The sequence below is a fragment of the Cygnus atratus genome, chromosome Z (genome assembly GCF_013377495.2).
Source record: "Cygnus atratus isolate AKBS03 ecotype Queensland, Australia chromosome Z, CAtr_DNAZoo_HiC_assembly, whole genome shotgun sequence".
NCBI lineage: Eukaryota > Metazoa > Chordata > Aves > Anseriformes > Anatidae > Cygnus > Cygnus atratus.
In genome coordinates this window covers 37,553,990-37,577,718 of record NC_066396.1, presented here as the reverse complement: position 1 = coordinate 37,577,718, position 23,729 = coordinate 37,553,990, and the positions used below count along the sequence as shown (strand labels likewise).

Here is a 23,729-nt window from a genome sequence, read left to right as displayed (position 1 = left end):
AGACAAAGAAGTCAAGAAAAAGACATGGGGTGATCAGTGCAAGGCCACAGAAAGTTGGTGTCAGGGTTAGGGCTGGCTGCCTTTCCTTCCTCTTAACCCCACCTTCAGGTCTGCGAAGGACATTTTGCTTCTGTCAACAGCCCACGTAGTTTTCTTTCTTTGTTTCCTTGGGAGTCCAGAGACAGCAAAACATATAGAGTACTCTACTTTTGAAACACCATTTGCTACGATTATGTTAAAAATACCAGCTGCTGATGAACCACTACCTCTGTCATGCATGAGTGATAATACCAATTTGTGCACCTCAAAAAGGCCAGAGAGGTGCATACTTTAATTTTGTTTATTTATGCTTGCCAATTTAATCTTTAGTTTAATAATTCAACAATGGCACTGTTTCCCCTCCTTTTCTATTAGTCACTGGCCCTTTAAACTGAATGACAATGATCGTAAGAGTTTTTTCATGTCTTTCATGTTATAGTAAAGAACTTGTAGATATTTTTTCCCCTAAGTCATTGTTGAATTTGACAGCAGGACTATTCATTGCAGAACTAGCTGCAATTAGAGCAATTATGCAGATCACACATCTTTCTAGTTTAATTTTTTTTGTTTTGTTTTATTTTGTTTTGTTTTGTTTTTTTTTCCTTCTCTTACTGCAGCTTCCTTAAGTGAAAGAGGAGAATAAGTGAAGGCAGACAGACAAGTGGACCACCTACTGACTAGGTTACACCACGGAATTGGAGAATTTGTTAAATACCTTTGTGCTGGAGGAAATTCCTGCCGGGTGCTTTGCATCTCAGCTTGCCAAAGGTCATCATTATAACAGCACCCCATGCTCTGTTCCTGCTTCCCAGGCAGGAAGGGGATGGCACACTCTGCAAACACTGATATATCTATGTTTTCTGTGAAGTGGCTTAGGGTGGAAAACTGAATCAAACTATGAAGCAGAGGGAAAACAGCACTGGGAATACAAAATATAGAGCAGCCTGCATTGTAAAAGTTGAAGAAGAAAAAAGCTCTTCATCTCAGGCACCTGTTTATTTAGCCCCACCTCAGAAATTAAAACCAGGTCACTAATTAAGACATGCAGCGCAATATCATCTGGTTTCCTTACTGAAAAAGCACACTGACTTACTGCAGGCTGACAGGGTATCTTTCAAAAATCCATCCTCAGTCACACCAGACAGCCCTACGCAGCCTGACCTTCAAAGCACAGTATGAATGACGTAAGAAACTGCTATCCTGCAAGGCACAGCTATGAGCATAGTTCTTGTCCTCCAGACCTAGAAATGCTTAAAAGCCTAAAAAGACAACTGCCCTTAAATACTTAACTGAAAGGAAAATTAAGGACTCTGACAGTCATCTGTAAGATGGTTTATTGGCTTGTCAGCAATGCCTTTCTACGCCTGCTTTACTGATTTGCTACCAAGGAAATCTCTCAAGTTGTCTGTAAAGCAAATAGAAATATCAGGCTTCAAAATCATACAGATAACTTTACAAACAAATAATTTACTGTGTAACATCTGCTAAACACACAAACAAAATGGAGTCAGACAATTGACCACTCCTAACAAAGGTCACGCAATAACATGAAAAAGAACTGTTGGCATATCAACTGCATTTTTTAATTCCAGACAAACTTTCAAACCAAACCAAGCATATTCTTGAAGGAAATCTGATGGTACAGATATCTTCTCTTCCCTGGGGACAACTTGGTTTCATGTGAGAGCTCAATTAGCAGTAAATATTTTACTTAAATTTGTAAAACATTTTAAACAACAATTTTCTCTAATAAGAAAAAAACTTTGAAAAAATTGTCTTTTGGATATATGGATTTTTGCCTGTAGACATCCGTAGAAGATATGTATGTATGAAGATATGTATGAGGTTAAGCAGAATTGCGTTTAGTATTTGTTAGTTCTAATTGTGCAAAAATATATTTCTTACATGTATTATGCAGTCTTTCCCCTCAATCACAGATAGGGATACATCCACATCCAAATGTGGAAAGACTATTCTAATTATGAAGGTCTGACAATGAGCTGCTGCACTCACATTGTCAAAATCTCAGGCACAGTACAGCCCTTTTGTGTTGTCTTCCTGGAAGAAACAGATCCAAGAAGGTTCAAATTTCACTGCTCATTCCCCTTATGAGACTAGCAAGAAATGTGTAATATAGGCAGTTTTACATCTTCACAACCTGGGGACCCGTGTCTGACTTTTAAGAGAATTTGCAGCTAGTATAAAATAAAGTAACCATTATAAGATAAAGAAAAAAATTTAAGGAGGTTTGCAGTAAAATCAATGAAGTTTAAAGGTCAGTCTTCAGTGTCTCCTTATCACGCGCTATGCAGACCAACTGCGCAAACAGCACAGGATTCATAGACAAATGCATTACACACGTACAGACTTTGTTAACTCAACCTGCATCTGTGTATAGGCCTGATTTTAAAAGCCCTTAATAAAATGAGTCTCATTAATGTCAAACTGCTTGATTTGGGACCTGATTAAAAACCATCTGACATTAATGAGACTCATTTTATTACGGGCTTCCTAAAAGTTGGAGTTCAGATCTGAATTTTACTTGACCTGAGCAAAAGCCCATGTGAAATGCATAGAACCATGATTTTACCTTTAATTAGGCTCTATTAAGGACTTCAAATGGTTTAAACATTTATGCTACTTTGACATCCAATTAAGCACATCAGTTTACTGTAAACATTTGGGAAGGGTAGCGTAAGCTTTTAACTTGTCATTTCTAAAGTACAACAAGTACTTCATCTAATTCCAGCTTCTATCTATTCAGATAAATGAAATGAATAATGTTAGCTAGAGCTTCCAACACATTTTAACAACTAGAGGTTCTGCAGCAGCAGGAAAATATTAGTTACGTTTGCAATACATAGTCTCACACAGGCAAGCCTAGCAGGTATGAGAGGCTGCTCCTCTAATAAACACCGTGTTATGAGATGACCCCACATTGCCCCTTGCTGTTTCCATGGCCTTCTTCACAATGCACACCGGTGAGAAGGGGCAAGGAGCAATGTCATACCACATATCAAATATGTCTTGTACTTACCTGCACTGTTGCACTGAGGTACTATACACTTGGTATAAACTCAGTATAATAACCTCTTTCTGTAAGTCACCATTTTCTCAAATTAATTTCCCTGGCTGCTCCAGTGGCAGCAGAGCAGCATGGTTTTCTTAATAATGAGTTCACGACAAAGCCAGAACCCTGCCCAGATAATTTTAGTTTTTCATGGCATATCCCACTATATTTCTGAACATAACTGTTTGTCTGATTTTTTCTTAGTTTGTTTTATGAACACTTACAGGTGGTTTTCCAACATATTATGCAACATGCTATCTTTAAAAATCAGTTCTTTGAACATCTGGAAATAAAACTTTTGAATTAACAGTCATATTTTCATCATTTTCAGAGTCTGTCAGGCTTTGAGCTTTACTTTCTTGCTTTTCCAAGAATAAATCTGGTAATCTCTTCTGACTTTTATCAGGTCACTCCAACTTTCTGTGATATTCCTTGTGAATGGATTTCATTATGTAAGAACAAGTTTCCTTGAGACATTTAGTTGCTACAGCTGGCTTCCATGTGTTAACTTCTCATCCTGACAGCATCTCCCTGTGACACTAGAGATGAAAAGCTTGCCAGTTGTGTTATATTGTTTTCTTTGTTTATGTTGAAAGGTTTTCCGTTTGGTCCTCACCTGTGATATTACTGGTGCTGAACAAAGCATGTTCTGTTGGGGGAGGAATTCTTGTTTTCCTAATGCATGCAGCAGTGTTCAAGCATCATTTCCTGTAGCCAAAGAAACAGTAACAATATTACTCAGAAATGGTTGCATCATCTTTGTCATCTTGAGACCATTTCACAGCCAAGTTAACAAAATTTGTCTGTGCTTCCAGAGAAGCCAAATCAGGAATGAATACACATTGGGACCCAGCCCACAGATACTCAGCTGGCATTGTACAGTTGCATGATCAGAGTCAGTGCCCTCACCCAATTATGCTGGAAACATACCATGCTCATTCAGTGAGCTGGACCCAGCTCTCTGTTACACTAACGTAAAGCTGGAGTATTTCTTCTGATGACAACAGAGAGTGATAAACAGCTACAAGCCTGATCAGAAAACAGGCCAGGCTGAACAAGTAACTCAAAATATAAATTGCCTAAGCAAGTACTGGACACTGGCTTTAGGAGACTGTTGCATGTCACTGGATTCCTCTACTTCACTGGAAGTAACAAGATTGAGAATACAGTCCCTTTTTCTTTTTGTTCAATGTCTAACAAAAAAAAATATATTTTTTTTAAATTGACATTTCTTATTCATTATTTGAGTGCTGGGAGTGATTATATTTGCTCTGGCTTTGTTTACTTTATTGATGGATAGATGAAGTAAAAAGGGAACTAACTGACACAGGATATACCAAAATCCATCTGTGCTGGCAAGTTTTAACTGACCATGTAAATCAGAGGGTATTGTTTCTGTCTCTGATGCTACAAGTTTGACTCTGCTGGTCAGAAGGAGGTCTTGAGAAAGCCCAGTCTTTTTCCTCTCTCAGGGAGAGCTAGCATGAACATTTTAAGCTGTTTTCTCTCGGGGTCACACAGGCCTTGCCCAAGGCACCATTCCCAGAAAAAAAAAGAAAAAGAAAAATATTGATGATTATAAGATTTATTTGCTGAGTAGAGCTTCAAAATGTAACTTTTAAATGTCACATTCACATTGTGTTTGTATCTGTGATCACAATTATGTTGCATTCATGAGACTCTCATGAAAGGTTCACAGAAGATAATGAACTGGTGGACCGGATCTGAATGATAATCTATATACTGTAGATATACGTCTTACATTGTGAATATTGAAGTTTAGGGCTACTGACCTTCAGAACTGACTAAAACAAATCCTTTCTTGCATCAAAACAAATCCTTCTTCAGCAAATAATTATGTGGTACATGTACACTGAGGAAGTAATTCTTCAGAGTACAAGAAGGATAAAGCTTTTCAATGCGCAAACATCACTTCCAGGGTAGCTCTGCATACATGCTCTTTTCTTTTCAGTGATGATTCTGAAAGTTTTGTTGTTGATTTTGTTTTAACTGTTAACAATTACAAATACAGATTCCATATATTAAACTGGCCCCTGCACCATATTTATTTAATGTATTAATCTGCATTTTAAAGCATGGGGAAAACTGATGTAAATGCAAAAGGCCACAGAGAAGTGCCAGACTTTGAACAGGTATCTTGGCAAATGTTCTCACTTTCTTCGTTTGCTCTGTAAATGCTCAGTTACTGAATTAAAAATTTAAAAACACAAATATTTGGCTCCGAGTAATCCAGCTGAGGAATCAACAAAGAACAGACAGAGGGGAGGTAAGACTGACACAGAAGTGAAGAAAGAGTGTTAATAGGAGTGGAAGAACTTGACGTAATTTAGAACCAGTGTTTTATATTTCTTCCAGAATGAGTGAAACCTTTCCGGGAGCAATCTAATTTCCTCATGAACTGTGGGAGTTTAATTTCCTAACAGCAGAGAAAGGTGGCAAAAACTGTCTTTTGCGTCACTCACAGTATAAATCCTGACCAAAATCACTTTCATTTTTAAAAACAGTTAAGCCCCAAGAAAATGTACTTTATTGTCAGTATCACATCATTTACAAAGCTGGGGCATTTAACAGCAAGGAAATGAATACTTAGGGAGATCGTAAATCATATATTGCCCACATAGTAAAGTTGCATAGTATTCTTATCAGTTATAATAAAAAGTCTATTTTGGCCTTAACTCTGACCAGGGGCTTAACTTTTCTAACTCTCATTTTGGTAATTAATTATTTTATTTTATTAATTCTTTTTCAGTTATTTCCTTATCTTTTCTCTTTACTATTCCCTTCTCTCTTGCTATATAACAAAATATAGCAGAAACTAAAATCCAGCAAAAGTGATTTGCAGACAAATGTTTAAGAACTTGGCTAAACTTAAGACTCAGATGATGCTTGTGGCTATAAACATGTTTGTTTCATTCGTTAGTTATCATTATTCTCCAGCAACAACCTTTCAGACTATAAATGCACAGCTGAGGACAAATGGACACATAGGAGGTTCATAATCATATGCAATATTCCTTGAAGCTTCTGGGATAAATGAGTTGTCCAAATTACTGAGCAGTTAACTCATCCAGACTCCTGTTCTCCTTTCATGGGTTGCTTCCTCCAGTACTGGTTTACACATTACTGTGTTGAAGACTCACCACTGTGGTAACTTATAATTCAAAATTGCCATTTATCACTTCTGCAGGACTCTGTACTTTGAATATGGACAACCTGTTCCGGAGCATTAGGCTGTTATCTATCACAAAGATACGGTATCTCAAGTGAGGATCTCTCAGCAATACTGTATGAGACACAATAGATCATCACGGTCATTATCATTGATGAAAACTTTCATCTGTGGCTCTTGTTTTTTGTGATTAACACAGTTGAGCACAGAGAATAACATCCCAAGAGTAGGACACAGAACAGCTGTCTTGGTAAGAATGAAGTGGAGAAATGATGAGATGGACAAAGAGGAGAGAGAAAATCTTCACAGCAGCAAAAAGATGAACAGGGAAGAAAAGGCAGATGGGCTGAAGAAAGGACCAAAGACTTTGTTTAAAGAAAAGGATGTGAAAGAGAGAATTTGGGAAAGAGCTCTCATCGATGGATTACTTTGTCCTTTATGCCCAATCAAAGAACACCAAAGAGGCTCTGACAAAAACTGTCAGAGCACCTCTGTCTTCAGCATATGGAGCACAGAGTTGTCTGCAGATATGTTCATCTTCTGCATCCATTATCACAGAAATGCCAGAATTGTCTCCTTAAGGAATCCATATAGCAAAATGATCATCCAAGGTAAGTGAACAATGTCATCACCTTGAGAAAAACACTGCACTCCCAGCATTTCTCTTTGTAGCTGGGCCATTCTTAATGGGAGCCTGCATTTCTGTCCTCCATCTCCTCTTCCAGACTTCAAATCTGCTAGGACTTATCAGAGAGAAATGAATCATTTCCCAATTTTGTTTAAAAATAAATAGTCAATGGAGAGTTTCATTTTTGCATTCTTGGCATTGGCTTGATAACTACTATGCAACAGGGAAGAGAATATTCAGTTCTATATGTGGTCACAGTACCCTTCTATTTCAGTAAACCCTTTGGCTTCTTCACTATTCAAGAGCAAGAAAGTTTATGAACAGTATCTTAAAAGAAAAGGATGTTTCACAGCTGTGACCTTCCACTTCCTGAAGACAGAATTATTGCAGGATTATTTCTTATTCAACCACCAGCAGCTAGAGGTTATATGTCTTAAGATACCTGTACCCAACTTCTTTCTTGCCTGGAACATAGAGTGTGCAAAAACTTGCCATACCTCAAAATGATAGATTTGTGTTCTTTCAGTTTCCTTCCCCATTAATACATTCAGCACTTTGAAGATGTATCTCTTGTTAGACACAGGTTTTAGTGAAGAAGCTCTTTTTATTTCAAGGCCCAACAATTGCACTGAAGTCCTACGCAAAGAAATGTCAGGAATATAATTCACAGGAGTTTTACCAGGACTAGTAGAGAGCCCCAAGTTGAAAGGGATGCTCTAGAACTAGTATTTCTATACATCAGTTAGTGGAAAAGGTGCTCAGATTCTTTTACAGATTAAAGACATGACTTCCTCAAGCAACAAGAAGAGGGCAATGAAGATTAAGTATAATCACTCCACCATCATGTACTTAGTTTTTTAGGCATACATATGAATATCATGACAAGATGAGTCTCATGGAAGCACTTGAACAAAGAAAAAGGAGCAAGAACTAAGAAAACAATCCCACAATGAAAGAAGGTACCAGATATTTATGTGAAGCAGCTAATACCACCTCTCCTGGTGAGGGGTCTATGATAGCGGGGTTCAGACACAAACGGAGCCAGCCCAACTAGAGCTCTGGAAATGAGGGTAGGCCATGCTGCAAGACACAGGAAGTACTATGTTTCTCTCTTCAGTTAAGGGCAAATACCTACTGTTTTTTTATAATGTTTCCAGTTTGGACATTGGAGTAGATCTTCACTTGCCACTGGACCATTCTTTTTAACAGGAATATGACCTCAGACATAACGATAACAACAACAATATTGGTCTAAGAAAAGAACAGTGAAATGAATAATGTTTTTTGACTTGCTGCTACGATAGAATGCTGCTATGATAGAATGATAAGAGAAAAATTCTCTATCTACCTACAGTACAGCTGAATCAGTTTAACAGAAAAGTGTTGCTCTAATAATTCTGACTCAGGGAATGACTGAGAAACAAGTTAACTGGAATGTTAACTCAAATGAACTTGGGTTAAAAAAAAAAAACAAAACAAAATAAAACAAAACAAAAAAAAATCACAATGAACTTCTTCCATGTGGATGAATTCACCCAGATGAGTCACTTCAGATAAATGCTCTTTTGACCACTAAATGAAAGGGGCTCAAGGTAACTTCTACAGATGGAATTCAGAGCCTCGCATTGGAAATGTCACTTTGATGGCTATTTTTTGCATGTATTTGTGATCCTACATTTGAAACTTTACAGTCCGATGACGAGCTGGAAAGGGAAAATGTGTAGTTCTGAAAAGAACTCCAGATTTCATGTCACAGGATGCTGGATCAGGCAGTGAAGCCACTTGAAAAAGATCCCTTCCTTCCACTATCCTTTCTTTCTTTCTCTCCATGCCTTAGCCATTTATCTTAGCTATGCACTATAGTTTCACAGAAAAGCTAGTAAAGCTGTTTGCACTGTCAATCAGACATCTGAATTAAACAAAACAAAACCAAAAAAAAAGAGAGAGAGAGAGGAAAAAGAAAAAAAAAAAGAATGATGTAAGTTTTGTTAATGGGATTTTAATGACGCAGTTTAGATTTCAGCCCAAAGAGGGCTGCGCAAATGGGAAGATGGCAAACATAAGTGTGCTGGCACAGGCATGAGCACAGGCAGTTGCAGTTTCTTCAGATAGTTTTGCTACTAAAGCTATCATCTTTTCAAAGTATGCCTGCCAGTAAGGTCAGAACTAGAATGAGGTGGGAGCCAAACCATCAAAAAGACAATAAACACAATCAAAGAAGAAAAGGTAACAGAAAGCACGGGGTGAACAGAATGGAAAAATATGCAATGCAGCCTTAATCATAAAGATAAAATGAAATCCACATGGTAATTGAATAAAGAAGGTCTCTGCTGATCACGTAACAGCATCGGTCCAACCATCACTGATCAGCAAAAGCCCACACTCATGCCTATTCCAATGTCCAGACCCAAATTTTCTTTTCTCACTACCAACAGACAGCACCTCACTTATTTCCCCAACCAGGAACACGGCCTTTATTTTCCTTCCTGAAACACTGAACTTGTGACACTAAATTGCTCAGGGAAATGCAAGGTGTGGGTTAGAGCACACCCTGTGCAGAGAACTCCTCTGTCAAATCCCCCTCCCAATATCTTTCTGTCCCTTTCTCCTGTCCCAGACTCTTTATCTTCACCCTCTCTGTTTCTTGTATCATCTACATTCAGGGCAGGAGGTTTTCCTCCTCTGCATTGCCATAAGGGTCATTAAAGACTGCTGTCTGTTATTGTGCTCACTCCCACACTGACCGAGAAGAAATGGGAACAGCAATTGCTCCATAAAAGCTATACTTTGCTGTGGACTGCTCGGGGGTAGGGGCACAGACACTACAGCCTACACACCAGGAATGGTGAGGGTGATAAACTTCAGGTATTGGCTCCTGAACTCAGAAAAGCGTCTAACATACTGGTGAAAACTGTCACTTAGAATTTGGCCATACATTGGTGGCTTTTCATGAGAAGAGCGATGTACTCAAAACAGGGATAACATCCTGTTTCAAAATATAAGGAGACAGGTATTTGCCAAGGAAAAGCTGCTAGTATTATTACATCATGTGCAAAAGCAGTGTTTTATGTAAACAACTGCTATTCTTTTTAAAACAGCTGAAGTTAAAAGTAAATAAAATCAAGGGCAACCCTGAAGCATGGAAAACTGCAGATCAAAGAACTGTGTATCAGCAAATTGGATCATGTGATGGCTAGTGTCAAGTGACCCAGCTGCACTGTTAGTGAAACCAGTTAAGACTGAAAACAAGGAAATCTTAATGCACTTTTAGATTCCAAAAGTATCCATCTTTCTAAGGCAAACTCTAAACCACTCTGTGACACAACCTTCACTCTTTGAAGCTTTCTCCTCTCTTCTCTGAAGAGCATTTTCACCTACCATGCTCCGTGATCTTCCACTCCGAAATCTGATGAACGTTTACCCCCAGTTCCTTCTGAAGTAGTTCTCTGTTCTGTAAGGTCTTCAGGAGCCAGCATGTCGGATTGCAGGACTTCTGGAGGACTCTGGGCTGTCACTTGCTTTGAATGGTATTTTCCTTCTTAATTATGACCTGAGGGTGACTAACACATCTCTGGAGCACTGATCTGCAAAACTCAAACAGAAAAATGTTGGAAAGTTGAAATCAACCACAGCCTAGACCACAAGAGCTTGAGAGCCAGAGGGATTTTCAGAGCTGGGGAAGGACTACAGAGAGAAGAAGAGCTTCAGGAGCAGGTAGGCAAAATAGTGAGAACAAAGGCAATTAGATCAGATGAGGAAAGTGAAAACAGAGACTTAGGTTGGATCCTGGATTACAACCATTTGACCATTTGGAACTAACAGTAGTGGAGGCATCTAGGGATTTGTATCAATAAGCAAAGGACAAGGCAGACGCATAGAAACTTGCATTTTGAGCAGTCAGATATTGATTTTGATCAAAGCAGAGGGGTAAGAATGTGGAAAAAAAAAAAAGAGATAAAAGGCACAAGTTGTGACGATAGTGATGAAAAGGATCAATTCTCTTCTGCCCTTGCTTGGAGGAGAAAAACCTTTCCCTGGAGTGTGGTGTGTACAGAGAAGCTACCTGGCCTCTCACAGAGTACAGAAGCAAGCTCACATACAGCACGTATGCTGAATAAAACTACACCGCTGCTGATATTCCCATCGGTGCTCTCACCATGCCCCTATCTCCTAGCCCCATTGGAAAAAAAATCATCTTATGTTAGAACATGGCACAGCTTAGGGATGAAGTTCTCACATCTCGTTGGGAGGGAATGCACTCCCACCTAGGCATCTGGCTCTGACGAGGTACTCTGCAAAACTTTGCAGTTTGGGGTACACACTGAAATGGTTTCAAATACTCCGTATATGACTCCGTATATGACCAATGTGCAAATGCTCCCATGTTTGGATTGCCAGCTGCCTCAGGGGGCTCAGCAAAGAGGGCTCTGCTCATATAGAAAATGTATCTGAGGACTGTATCACTCCTTCTTCAAAGGCTGTTTTAAGGTATAGCATAACTTTGTCAAACTTTTTGTTAGGCTATACTGTTCAAGGTAGCATCATGAAGAGATGCTTAGGCCCATTTATTCTCAGGAAAATAATGGTGTTTTTATCAAGTCTATCAACTCCTAACAACTTTGGTGCCTGTGTATGAGATACTCTGTTACATAAAACTGGAAGTAGATACTGGAATGACAGGGAGGCTTTATTTTTTGCTTATAGTTTGTGCCTTTTGTGCCAGATTAAAAAAAAAAAAAAAAAAGCAAGCAGATCTATGGCAGGAAACAAGGCATAAAAGCAATTTTACGATTTTCACAAATTTCAATAAAATTCACTGGGAAAAAATCAGAAAATAGATTTTTAATTTATCATTTTAAAATAAAATATACCAAATCTGCAAAATGTTCAGGTTTTGTGATCCACAGATTGCTTCATGCTTCAGTAAGATGGCTATTCATGATTAAATATACTTTAAACACTTGAGATACAGAGAACTGACTTGCATAATTGCCATTGAACCAATCAATAAGGAGGGCTAATTGCTAGAGGATATTTAATGTCATATTCAATAAACATATATTTATATTTGCTGCAAGATGTAACTGTCTGGGCCTAACACTGCTGCTACTGAATCTAGCGAGTGTTGTGGTTTTGGTAGAAGTATGATTCGTAAAACAAAGGCCATTACCTGTGAAATCCTGGGGAAGGTACGTCCCAGGTCTTGAAAACTACAAGGTCTTGAAAATGTCAAGGTCTTGAAACTATTAACAGGAGTAAATAGGATGTTGTAATATATTAAGCAAATGATAATGCAAACTACAGGAAAAAATACTAACAAAGAAAAGCTAGCAAGAACTGGCAAATTAATTTTGCATACTTAGAATAAATGGGCAAGCAGAGAATGGGTTTTCCATTTTCTCTCCTTTAAAAGCAATTAGCAGATATGGGAGGTTTCTTATTCTGGAGAAGAGGAGGCTCAGGGGCAACCTTCAACAAGGTCTCTCTAGAACTACCTGAAAGGAAGGTGTGAGGAGATGGGGGCTGGCCTCTTCTCACAGGTAATTAGTGATAGGACTAGAGGGAATGGCCTCAAGTTGTGCCGGGGAGGTTCAGGTTGGAAATGAGGAGACATTTCTTCTCAGAAAGAGTGGTCAGGTATTGGAATGGGTTGCCCAGGCAGGTGGTGGAGTCACCACCCCTGGGGGTGTTCAAGGAAAGGTTGGACCGGGTGCTTAGGGACATGGTTTAGTGGGTGACATTGGTAGTAGGGTGATGGCTGGACCAGATGATCTTGGAGGTCTTTTCCAACCTCAGTGATTCTATGAAAATTATCTTAAGGCAGTAACAGTTTAAAGTGGAATGCATGGTATTGGCAGTTTGTCTTTTATTTCTACTTTATTAGGAAAACAACGTTTTTGAAGGTAGGGGCACAGGTATTCGGGGAGGGGAAAAGGCACACCATGTTACTGTACGATTTTCTGCAAAACATGTAACTTCTCACATTTCAGGACCCGGTGATAAGGAGAACGATGGCTGCCTTTGTAGGACACCTTAGGCTCCTCAGAGAAAACATAAAACATAAAGACCCACCAATATCTCAAAAGGCTACTAGGACTCCTCACGTTCAAAACCCTTCACAAACGGCAGCGAGCCCTCACAGCAGGTCTGTCAGCGCCGCGTTTCATCGAGTCTCGCTCTAACTTTCCAGCAACAAAGAGAAGACCCGTGGGTGGCTCCGAGCCACCGCGGCGGCGGCTCCCCGGCTCGGCCCGACAACCCACACAGCCCGGGCCGGTGCAGACGTGGCTTCCTCACACCCCACCCCACCCCACCGGCCTGCGCCACCTTCCCCACCCGCCGCCTCCCCGGGCCCCGTCCCGCCCCAACCCCAAATGGTGCCCGCCGACCAGGGGCGGCGAGCGGACCCCCAAGAGGGACCGGGCGGGAGAGGCAGCTCCGGGGCTGCCCGCGCCCCGCTTCCGCAGCCCCGGGCCCGGCCGTGCGGGGCCGCCCGGGCTCCCCACTGCCTCTCCTCGCCGCCGGCACCGGCGGGGGCACGGCCGGGGGGCCCCGCGGCCGCCAGCAGGAGGGAGGCCTCGCCGCAAGCCTCGCACCTCGGCGCGGCCCTGCCGGCGGGGCGGCGGCCGCCCGGCCCGGCCTGGAGGAGCCGAGGGGGGAGCCCCCGGGTAGGGGGCGGCGGGGGCTGCGGGCCCCGGGGGGCGGCGGGGCGCGGGGCCGGCGCGGCTGCCATTTCTCCTGGCCCTCGGCGCTGCCGGGCGGGAGCGGGGGCGGGAGGAGGAGGAGGAGGAGGAGGAGGAGGAAAAGGGAGGGAGGGGAGAGGGAGGTGGCCGAGCCGGAGTGAAGTGAGGCGCTCAGCTGCCAACACTCACACACTGCTTGCCGCCGCCGCGCTGCTCCCGGACCCCGGGCAAGAGGGGGAGAGGAGGGAAGGCGAGGCAAAGCGAGACGCGGGAGAGGAGGCAGAAGACCCCTGGCAGGGGGAGGTCAGAGAGGAGGGAAGCGCGGAGAGGGGGGAAGGAGCCTCCTCCCCGCCGAGAGACGACTTCCCATGTAGCAGGGGACAGAGGGAGAAGGCTGGCGCTCAGAAACTGTGCGAGAAGCTTTCCCAGCAAGTTACTTAATCCCCGAGGAGCAGAGGGAGGAGGGGACAGCAGTAATCACCGTTGCCGCTCATAATCACTATCCCCAGCCCCTCACCATTTGACCCGCGGGCGGTTCAATGCACTATTCCAAGCTCTTCCTAGTTTCCTCCTCGGGGTAACTTCGGAGGACGCGCCGCCGGTGTCGCCGGGAGGCGAGGAGGAGAAGAGCCTCGGAAGAAGGAAGGAGAAGTTTTGTGGGGGTTGCGTGCGGAGGAGGAGAAGATGGGCTGGAAGCGCCGCTGCTGCTGGGGAGGCGGAGGCGGCGGGGACCTTCTCTGCCGGCTCACCCTGGTGCTGGGGTTCCTGCTGCCCGCCTGCAGGACGCGCCTGTACACCAACCACTGGGCTGTGCGGATAGCTGGGGGGCTGCCGGAGGCCAACAGGATAGCTAGCAAATACGGATACGTCAATATAGGACAGGTAACCCTCCTTGCAACTACTTCCGAGCCGGGCGCCGGGCAGGGGCTCGCGGGGTCCGCTGCCGCCCCGCCGCCGGGCCAGGGGACGGGGACGGGGACCGGGACCGGGAGCGGCGGAGGTGATGCCCGGGGGCAGGTAGGCAGCGGCCGGGCCGGGGGCCGCCAGCGCGGCCGCAGCGCCCCCTCCGCGGCCAGGTGCGGAGCGGGGAGCGGGGCTGCGCCCCGCGGAGCCGGCCGGGGGCGGGCGGGCGGCCGGGGGGCCCTGCCGGGGCTCGGCCGGCCTCCGAGGCGGCGGGGGCTGAACTTAGCACTCCTTGCCGCCCCCCCTGCTTGGGTGGAAAAATAAAAAATTAAAAAATATATATATAATAAAAAATCGGAATCAAAGAGGAGCGCGTCCTGCGGCCAGCGCGCGTGTCCCCGGCGGCCAGGACGTGGCAGCCGCGGCCGCCGCCGGGGGCGTCCCGACCCCGCGGGTGGTTGGAGGCGCGGCGCGGAGAGGTGACAGCGGTGGCCCCGCTGCCCCGGCCGTGCCTCCGCCATCGGGGCCCCCCACCCGCTGCCCCGCCGCCGGCCCGGCAGCACCTGGGCTCTGCGGAGCCCGCGGGTGCCGGGCTCGGAAGAGACTGGATCCCGGCACGTCGCCCCGTGAGAAAATTGCTGGGATCTGCCGGGAGGTGCAAGCGGGGAGCAGCCGCTCGTGGCGCGGTCCCAGCCCTGCTGCCGTAGCGAGGCACGACTGCCGCTCAAAATGTCCCGGGATCGCCTTTTCGGACAGAGGTTGCGGCCGGCAGCCTCGGCTTTCCTGGCCAGTAGCCGCAGAACAGGATTCGCGTATCGTAGGGCTGAGTGAGTCGAGCGCCTGGAAAATAATTCTGTTGCACGGCTGTGTGCGAACATCCCAGCACAGTCTTTCTAGACAGTAGTTTACATGAATCGAAAGTTTAGGAGTGAGCATTTACAGGTAGAGAAGGGTTCATCTTGTATGTGAGATTCACAAAAATGCAGCCGAGTTTACACAGCAGGCCTTTTACTTCAGCCAGATCAAAGTGACACCCGATTTTTGTTTGTGTTGTGAGTCCCCACATACTGTATCCTTGACTCAAAAGTTTGAAGCATGCAACTCAGCTGTTCCCAGTCATAGCAAGCCTGAATGAGACAGTTGTGCAGCGTGTTAAGATAAATAGTTTGCATAAGAAAAGATCGAAAATGACACTGAGGCAGCACAAAACATGATGTATGAAGATGCAGGTACTTAGGCAGGTTGAGTATCGGCTTCCCTCGTGGTGCTCTTTGGCAGGTAGGACATGTAGCTTCCTCTTAGAGGCATAGAAATCAGAAAGGAAGTTTTGGTGTCAAAATTCAACCTAGACCTTTAAATTGCCTTGTTTGTGAAATGAAGGAATCCAGGGGTGAAGTCTGCATATTCCTTCTTGGGCCTTTTTAGTGGTGTAATAAGCAACAGTTAGCCAGTTGGAGGATTCCCTTCTTCCCCTTTTTGTCTTTTGCCAGGTCAACTGCCTAACTTAAGGCCTGCTTGTTTTGTAACTTGCACATCCAAACCTCCTGTTGAATTAAGGAAAGAACGTAGTAAGCCACTGTTGCCTTCTTATGTGCCAGCAAAGTGCCATGTACACAACTATGACATATTAATAATAGATACATTACTGATCAGGTGTACGGACAGGAAGGAGAGAAAATAGAGACTATAAATAATGAACAACTGGAAAACACGTTACAGGATATGCAGATGAAAACAGCATATGTGAAGGGAGTCAATAGTTATTTAGTTATGCAGTTAGGGAGAAAGCAAGTAGAAGAGCAATATAAGAATGTTAAATGATGTGTGTATGAGAAAGGAAACTTCACTTAAATATTAAACTACTGATGGATGGCTCCTTGTCTTCTGTCTGTAACCAGCCTTGAAGCATAAGAAGCAGGCTGTGCACATAGGGGAAGAAATTCCACAGAGCTTGTTGTATGTATTTTGGATTGATGTCATTGTGTCCCACCAACACAGAGCTGGGGCCTCTGCCATTGCACGGTTACGTATCCTGAGGAATCTTTTATGCATTTGCACAAAGTCTTACAAAAATTTCCTTTCATAAATATCTTTTGAGGATGACCAGTTCTAAGTTTCTGGTAATTCCATGCAAAAACATCTCCAAGTGGTATTTCTGTGACAACATGGTTATTAGTGTGTTGCTGGTCAGTCTAATGTCTGCAGTGAATCTGTTCTTTTGTTCCCAGCTGGTCCTTATACAACTTTCATCAGACTGACCTGGTCACTACAATTGAGGACCTACAATTTGAGAATTGAGAGTTCATAAAGTAATCAGAATGACTCTGGTCTGGCCATACATAAACTTGTAAATATATGGTTCAAAGTGTATGTGAAATAATTATGGAACTGTATTTCTTAAAAAATACACACACACACACACACACACACACACACAAAAGTAGGTCCTGTTCTGTGAAGGTCACGGAAATTCACTATGTAGAGTAGAGTAAATCACTTGATAGACGCAGGTAAAAGGGAGTAAGGTAGTTTCCTTTTAAAGAAAGGAAGTCAGGACCAGTGAGTGGGATTTGGTTGTAACAGGTTTTTTGCATGGGTTTGGAACAGCGGGGACTTAATTGACATAGAACAGAAGGTGCAAAAGAGTATGAGCAGGGGTAAAAATCTCCTGTTTATTATTGAGAGACAATTGCAAGTAATTTAAAAATCTGTATTTGGTGTGAGATGTTGAAAGACATTCTGTTAGCTGAATACACTACCAAAACAGTGAAAGAGAGAAAAGCAGTAAACAAAATTCTCTGCTAGAGGCAGGACTTCCCATGCTCATTGTCTGTGTATTGTAGCAGCTAAGGCCAGGCAATTAAACTCTGGTTTTGCAGATAACATCCCTTCTAGGTAAGCTGGAGTAATATGATTAAAGCTGAATGCATCAGTAAGAAGTTTACTTTTGCTTGAAGAAGGTGATTGCAAGTCTCATAATAGCACACATCAATAAATAATCTGAAATAGGTGAAAAAAACAAGTGTAATGTACTAAGCATAATGTTTCTGGTTTAATTAAATGTGAAAGTTCACCTTTAAGTAGAAAGTGCAAAAAGCTAAACTCAAGGTGTAAATACAGATGGTCCAAAGAACTGACTTGGCACAAATGACCCAGAAGAATAACATAGTTAAAATATTCTAGAAAAAAGGTAGCCAAGTTGTGTACAGAAATGAAAGTCAAGCGGGGACAATTACAAAGAAGCAAACCAGGAGGATTCTGACAGCAGCTAATTGCAAGATCAGAGCTGAAGGAAGTAGTGGAAAACAGAAGAGGGTTTTTGAAGGTGTTATTCTTGCCAGCCTGTTAATTTCGGATGATTGGAGATTTAAGATGATATGGGAGTGAGAGAGAGCAATTAGGACAGGTTAAAAGGAGGAAACATTTGGATTGTGTTTGTAGAGAAGTGGCACTGAAAGGCGTGTTACATTGGTCAGTGCAAACAAGATGGTAGACCCAGAAGTCACAAGCACCAGATGACATCCCTTCTCCCACTTTTTGTTACGTGGTACACTCTGTTGGTAATAGACAGAATTGGTCTCTCCTTTTGTTGGTGCTTGTGTGATCTGGAGAATATCCATTGAGTCTTGAAATATCTGTTAAGTTCATTTTCATTGCCATGGTGATGACAGAAAAGCTACAAGGCTTATCTGAATGATTGTACCAGTCAGTCATAAACTGGCGGATGAGATGTATTTTTAAAAAAGGTCTAGAGATCGCCTGCTGGTGAGCAATTGAGAACTCCTGCAACTCACAGCGTCTGGTAAACTCCTTTTGCTGTCAAACTTATCTTGTGGTCTTCATCTCTTGTAAGAGAAATTTGAAGCTTCACCCTCTCTGCTTATTGGAAAGGGGAGTTTGCCATTAACTTATAGAAGACTCTGTGCTTTTCCAGGCTGCATGTTCTGGTTCTTGTTTCCTGCAAATTGGTCCACTGAACTGCTCGTTTATCCTGCATTTTCCTTACTGTTAACAATGTGAAATTGGCAGTAGATGTGGAAGCCTGTTCTTTGAAGATGCTTGAATTCCTACAGTGAACCTAGTGAGACTGTCATTAACTTTGTTCATCTATGGCTTGGAAAAAAATAGAGCAGCAATGTCGACCTGTCATTGTTTCAGCTGTTACACAGTGTCTTTTGCAAGATTCTCTTCCTCCTAGGACTGAGTGGATGTTAAGTATCATGAAAACAGAGGTAGTAGAGCTCTTTGTTGACTGAGACAAAGGAGCAGGTTAGCCTTCTGGAAGTTGGTGATTATTATGATTGTGCCACCAGTGTGGAGCTTCTCATTTGGACAGTGGGTCCTGCTTGAGCAGACACTCTAATCAATAGACTTTTGTCCCAGGACTTTAGACTTGAGTACTTGCTTACTCTTAATGTAAGTTCTGTGACAACCACAGCTGTGTTAAGGCTAATGAAGCAAATGTGGTGAAGCATCAGTATAAACTACAAAAGAATCAGTCCAAGGCCATCTGTGTCTGACTGGACTTTAGAATAGCACAAACGGTAACATCATGACTTAAATGTGTGTGTGTATATATATATATATATTTTTTTTTTTTTTCTTTTACCATTTATTACAGGCATTTCTGGCCTGCCCTTGAAGTACAATTAGTAGTTTCTCTAACAAGCGAATCCTTGTCTCATGTGAAAAAATGTCTCCGCTCCTTTTGCATGAGTCTTTCAAGCAAGCAGTCTGGCCTGGCAGTCCCTCTGGGACTGTGATAAGGTAGCATAATGCAAAGCAGCCAAGGAGTTGTTCTAAGTTACATGCTGGATGGAGCAATTTGGGATACACCCTGTCCCCTAGCAGCTCCTTGTTGACATATTTTACCCTTCTGTCTTGCAGTGGCTGTACTAAGCAGACATTTGTCTTGGAGCAAAGTGTTGGTCACTGACATTTTAGAAAGTTTCTTCCACTGTTGGCAGCTGCTGAGGGTTAAATATATTGAGGCACGTAGTATGTATAGCATTTTCTACAATTGGCATAAATATTATGACTGTGCTAATATCATGGAGATTTGTTACTATGCAGTGAAAGAAGATATCTGTATCTTTTGATCCAGATATAAAAATTAAGGTACACTTATATGTCATGTTGGTTCCCATGTTTTTCCTCATTCCTTGTAAACACAGCTTCTCACTGGATATAAATATGTGTTTAGGTGGTAAAATATTCTTGATGGCCTGGGTAAAGGTACATTGGCTTACAGAGGGATGACTTGTAGAGCATCAGAGAAGCTGGGAATGTTACTCCTGGCTCCAGTGCTGAAGGCTTTTGTGCTCTTGAGCTGTTGGCATAAGCTTTTTCCCCTGACTTTTTCATTTGTATAGATGAAAGAAGAGAAGCTTCAAGAGACTGAGCACATAAGTTTCTTGTCATATGAAACATGTGGGCTTCAACATAAGGAAGATTTTCTGGGCTTGTGCTTTTCTAGAAATTGGTGATTCTTCATTTTCAGGAGCCAGGAGTTTCTCATTCAGGCAGGGGTCATTCCTTGAAGGTGCAGGAAAGTATGAGAAGCCACCAGCTGATACCCTGAAAGAAACGGAAGAATGAGAGAGATCAAGATACCTCATCCGTGCCTCCAACAAGGGAGTGAAATGCTGCATTAATTAGTATAGGAAGAAATTTTAGATCCTTCTATTCATATTCCTTACTTAGATCTAGGCAGGGGCTGTGGATGGGTCAACACTTTTCCAAATCACATCTTTCCTCCCTAGTAATTTTTCTTTTCTGATCTCTTTCAGGGTTTAGTGTCCTACTCCCTACCCTTGGCAAGTGACAGAATACCATTTTCCTCCAGTTTTCTGCCTGTGAGAAATACATACTGTTTACAGAAAGACACCTAAGCACGCTAAGTTGAGGGGTAGCCAAAGAGCCACTGCGAGATGTACAGATTTTGGTTATTAAATAATGCAAATACTGATGTGATTTGTCAAAAGGTATTAGTGGGAGTTTATAGACTTAATGCCAGCAAATCATACAAAGAGTTACTGAATATTATTCCATTTCAAACCTGGTTTACCAGCGATGGCACAGAGGAGATGTTGTGCAATAAAATCAATTGATTAGCAAGAATAGGAGGAATGTCTGTTTTCCATTTTCCAAATCTGTTCCCGATGGGAAGCAAAAGAAAATTTTGCAAACTAAGTAGCTGAAATTGATAGACTAGAAAAAGCATCGAGCTGAGAAAAAACAGAGCTTATGCTAAGATGAAGAACCTAAAGGTTGCTGTCTACAGCAGAGGTTAGAATTTTCTACCATAATTTCCACCATCTCACACGGATGACTCAAAAAAGCAAGATCTCTACATGTAAAGAATTTCAGCTACCCAGGAATAGTAAAATAGACAGTTAATAGTATAGACAAGCCCATTAAAAGCCAGTGTAATCACGATATTGAAACAGAGTCCACTGTTACCTAAGTTAGTAGCTGGAATAAGTTTAATGACCTCCTGAGAACTGCAGATGCAAGTACTGGGACTACTGTATTGTAAGAATCAAAGTGAGGTGTAGTCCAGACTATATGCATGTGCTGGTATAGTAGGTTTACGGAGATACAACAAGGAAAATTAAGTTCTCTCCTACTTGTGGTAGCAGGAAGTACATTTGGGGACTGCTGGAGAATAACTAGATGGACAGATCTTTGGAAAATGTCAACACCAAAACAACATTCTTGCAGATGCGTACATGACACAAAAACAGAAAAACAGCACGTATTGGAGAATACAAAGGGTATGCCATGTCTAACTTCTTCATACTTAGCAGTAATTCTCTTGTCAGTGCAGTTAAAATGAGAGGGAGGAGGGAAAGAGAACAGACCATACTACTACTAAATGTGAGCTTTCATTAGGAGGTGGATGAAGAATAGGATGTGCTAAATGGGTTCTGGTTATAAAGGCAATCTAATAGCCTTCATATGCTGTCGTAAAATGAGGGAAGATGAGAATCTGGTTTTACAGCATAGTAGTTAAGCTACAAATTATGTGATGATTTTTTATTTAAAGCCCTTAGGCAAACACACACTGAATTATACTTTTAAGAATAGCAATTAGTTGCAAACCCAATTTTCAGATGGCAGTGTTTGTGGGAACTACTCCTCTCAAGCAAGATGAAGTGGACCAGGCTAGATGAAAATGGAAGAGGAGGAAGAAATCTGTAAAACATAGTAATGAAAATCAGTAGTGTGTCATATGTCTAGTACATAATGGCTGACAGTTGTAGAAGTCATGGGATGGGGGGAGATCTCTAGAGATCACCTTATCCATAGCCATGGCCTTAAGAGGACCATCTATGCCTATCTGTTTCATAGCAGACATTTAACCACTTTTCAGACATCTTCCCTGAAGAAGCTCCACAGTGCCAGGCCACAGCCAATTGCTTCTCTGAACTCTAAGCTGCAACAGTCTTCCTGCAGTTCAAAGTCTGGATTTCTTATTTCTCCATGAAAGTAAAGAGTAATAAAATCAGAAAAGTTGTAGCATTTCATTCTTCCTGACACCTATTTTTGACTTTTTTCATACAAGCCCAGTTCTTTCCCTTGTTTCAGATAGGTCATGGATTCACTGTTCTTTCTAAGAGAACCACATCTTCTTGGGAAACGAGCTGTTACAGCTTTACAGCCGAGAATAGCATACGGATTTCTTCAGGTGTCTGGAGGACAGCACTGCTGTTTGTGTAGCCCATTATGGTGTTTGTCTTTCCTGTAGCTGTATGACATTGTTGACTTAGTTCAGCTTGTGGTCTGCTATAGCTCACGGACTGATTCTGCCAAATTCCTAGCCAGTTGTTCTCCAGCCTGAATTTGTCCAATTGTTAATTCTTGGTTAGGTATAGCACTGCATATATTCCCTTTCTGAATTTTGCCCTGTTTTTTCCAGGCCTCAGTTCACAATTTGTCAATTTTGAATTATCCTCCTGCCTCTCAATGTACTTTAAGGTCCTCGCTGCTACTTCGTCTATGTTATCCTTTATAGGCATATTTCCTATGCCACTATTTAGGTCACAAGTGAAAATATTGACCAAAACTCATTTCTAGAGGAACTCTAGCAGGCAGTCATTTGCTGCTCCCCTGCAATGAATGAATGTATCAATGTTACTTACAAACTTTTGATCTGCTATTCCATAGCTTAATGTTGGGCCCTATGTCAGGAATTTGACAGGGACTGTTAATCAAGTAGTACTTGGAGATAGATACAGTCTGTAACTTGCAAAGCATTGCCTCAAAATGAACGTGAAAATCACAGGGATATTTAATAGGACTGTATCATCGGTTCATCAGCCTTAACAGGGTTCATAAGTTGATTTTTTTCCTGCATTTCAAACAAGTTAAAACTAACCAGTTTTAAAAGTGGTTATGTTACTTGTGGCAGGAACTTAGTCATGGCCAGCATACATCTATTTGTTCCTGTACTTAAGTGGCTTGTCTGTTTCTCAAGTACATTTGTGGGGGAACCCGTCTTCAGTTTTGCTGCTAGCTTCTGGTTTCCTGTTAGAAGATTGGCTTCGTACTTCCATGATCATCCTGTCTGCAGTGTTTCAATTGAAATCTGCTTGCCTTGACCAGAAAAGACGCCCAGCTTGTACACAGCCTCTCTACTGCTTTGTACAATGTCATAAATAATTCTCTAGACTTTGTCAGACAAGATGTTTCCAATATTTCATTTGCATGTTTTGCAGCTGTGTTCTCTGGTTTTGTATTTGACCAGTATATCTTTCTCTTCCTCTCCAAATGATGAATTGTAAAATCACAATATAGGAAGATGCATATGTCAACCATGGAGTTGAATAATTAATTATATGGCCCTTAGTGAGGAGCTATGGTGCTCTTTGTCACCTGTCAAACAGAAGAAATAGCGTGATCAAACAGAAGCCTACTTGCCAGAGAGATATATCTTAAGAGAGTAAGTGATTATTTGGCAACATGTTGGACCCAATTTGATTGATATTTACACAATGAAAAACTCTTTGGAAAAAAAATGGTGGCAAGTCCAGAAGAGTATCAGAACTACACCATGAAATGTAGCCAGAATAGCTTGTTGTGTGGCTTCTTGCTAACTACATGACAGTGCATGATGGAGATGAGATTGTAAAAGGCGCATTAGCCAGGCATAATCATGGATCATACAGTGCTAAACAAATCAGGAAAGAAAAAAAATTGTCAGCACAGACTCTT

General features: G+C 42.3%; 1 protein-coding gene and 1 long non-coding RNA gene across 3 annotated transcripts in view; one reads left to right on the top strand and one right to left on the bottom strand.

Annotated features, from left to right (window-relative positions):
* Nucleotides 1-3,181: 3,181 nt before the first annotated feature.
* Nucleotides 3,182-14,249, bottom strand: LOC118253788 (uncharacterized). The gene is made up of 3 exons (XR_004780527.2): nucleotides 14,128-14,249; nucleotides 10,306-10,511; nucleotides 3,182-3,817 (listed from the first exon to the last, which is right to left on the bottom strand). It is a non-coding gene; the product is annotated as an uncharacterized LOC118253788 (long non-coding RNA).
* The window catches only part of PCSK5 (proprotein convertase subtilisin/kexin type 5), a 251,843-nt gene continuing 241,834 nt past the window's right edge, over nucleotides 13,721-23,729 (top strand). The window contains exon 1 of one of the 2 annotated variants that reach the window (XM_035558488.2): nucleotides 13,721-14,492. In XM_035558488.2, coding sequence (XP_035414381.1) covers nucleotides 14,295-14,492 — 198 coding nt within the window. In that variant the 5' untranslated portion in view covers nucleotides 13,721-14,294. The remainder of the gene's footprint in view (nucleotides 14,493-23,729) is intronic. The other variant, XM_035558486.2, reaches the window with a different exon arrangement.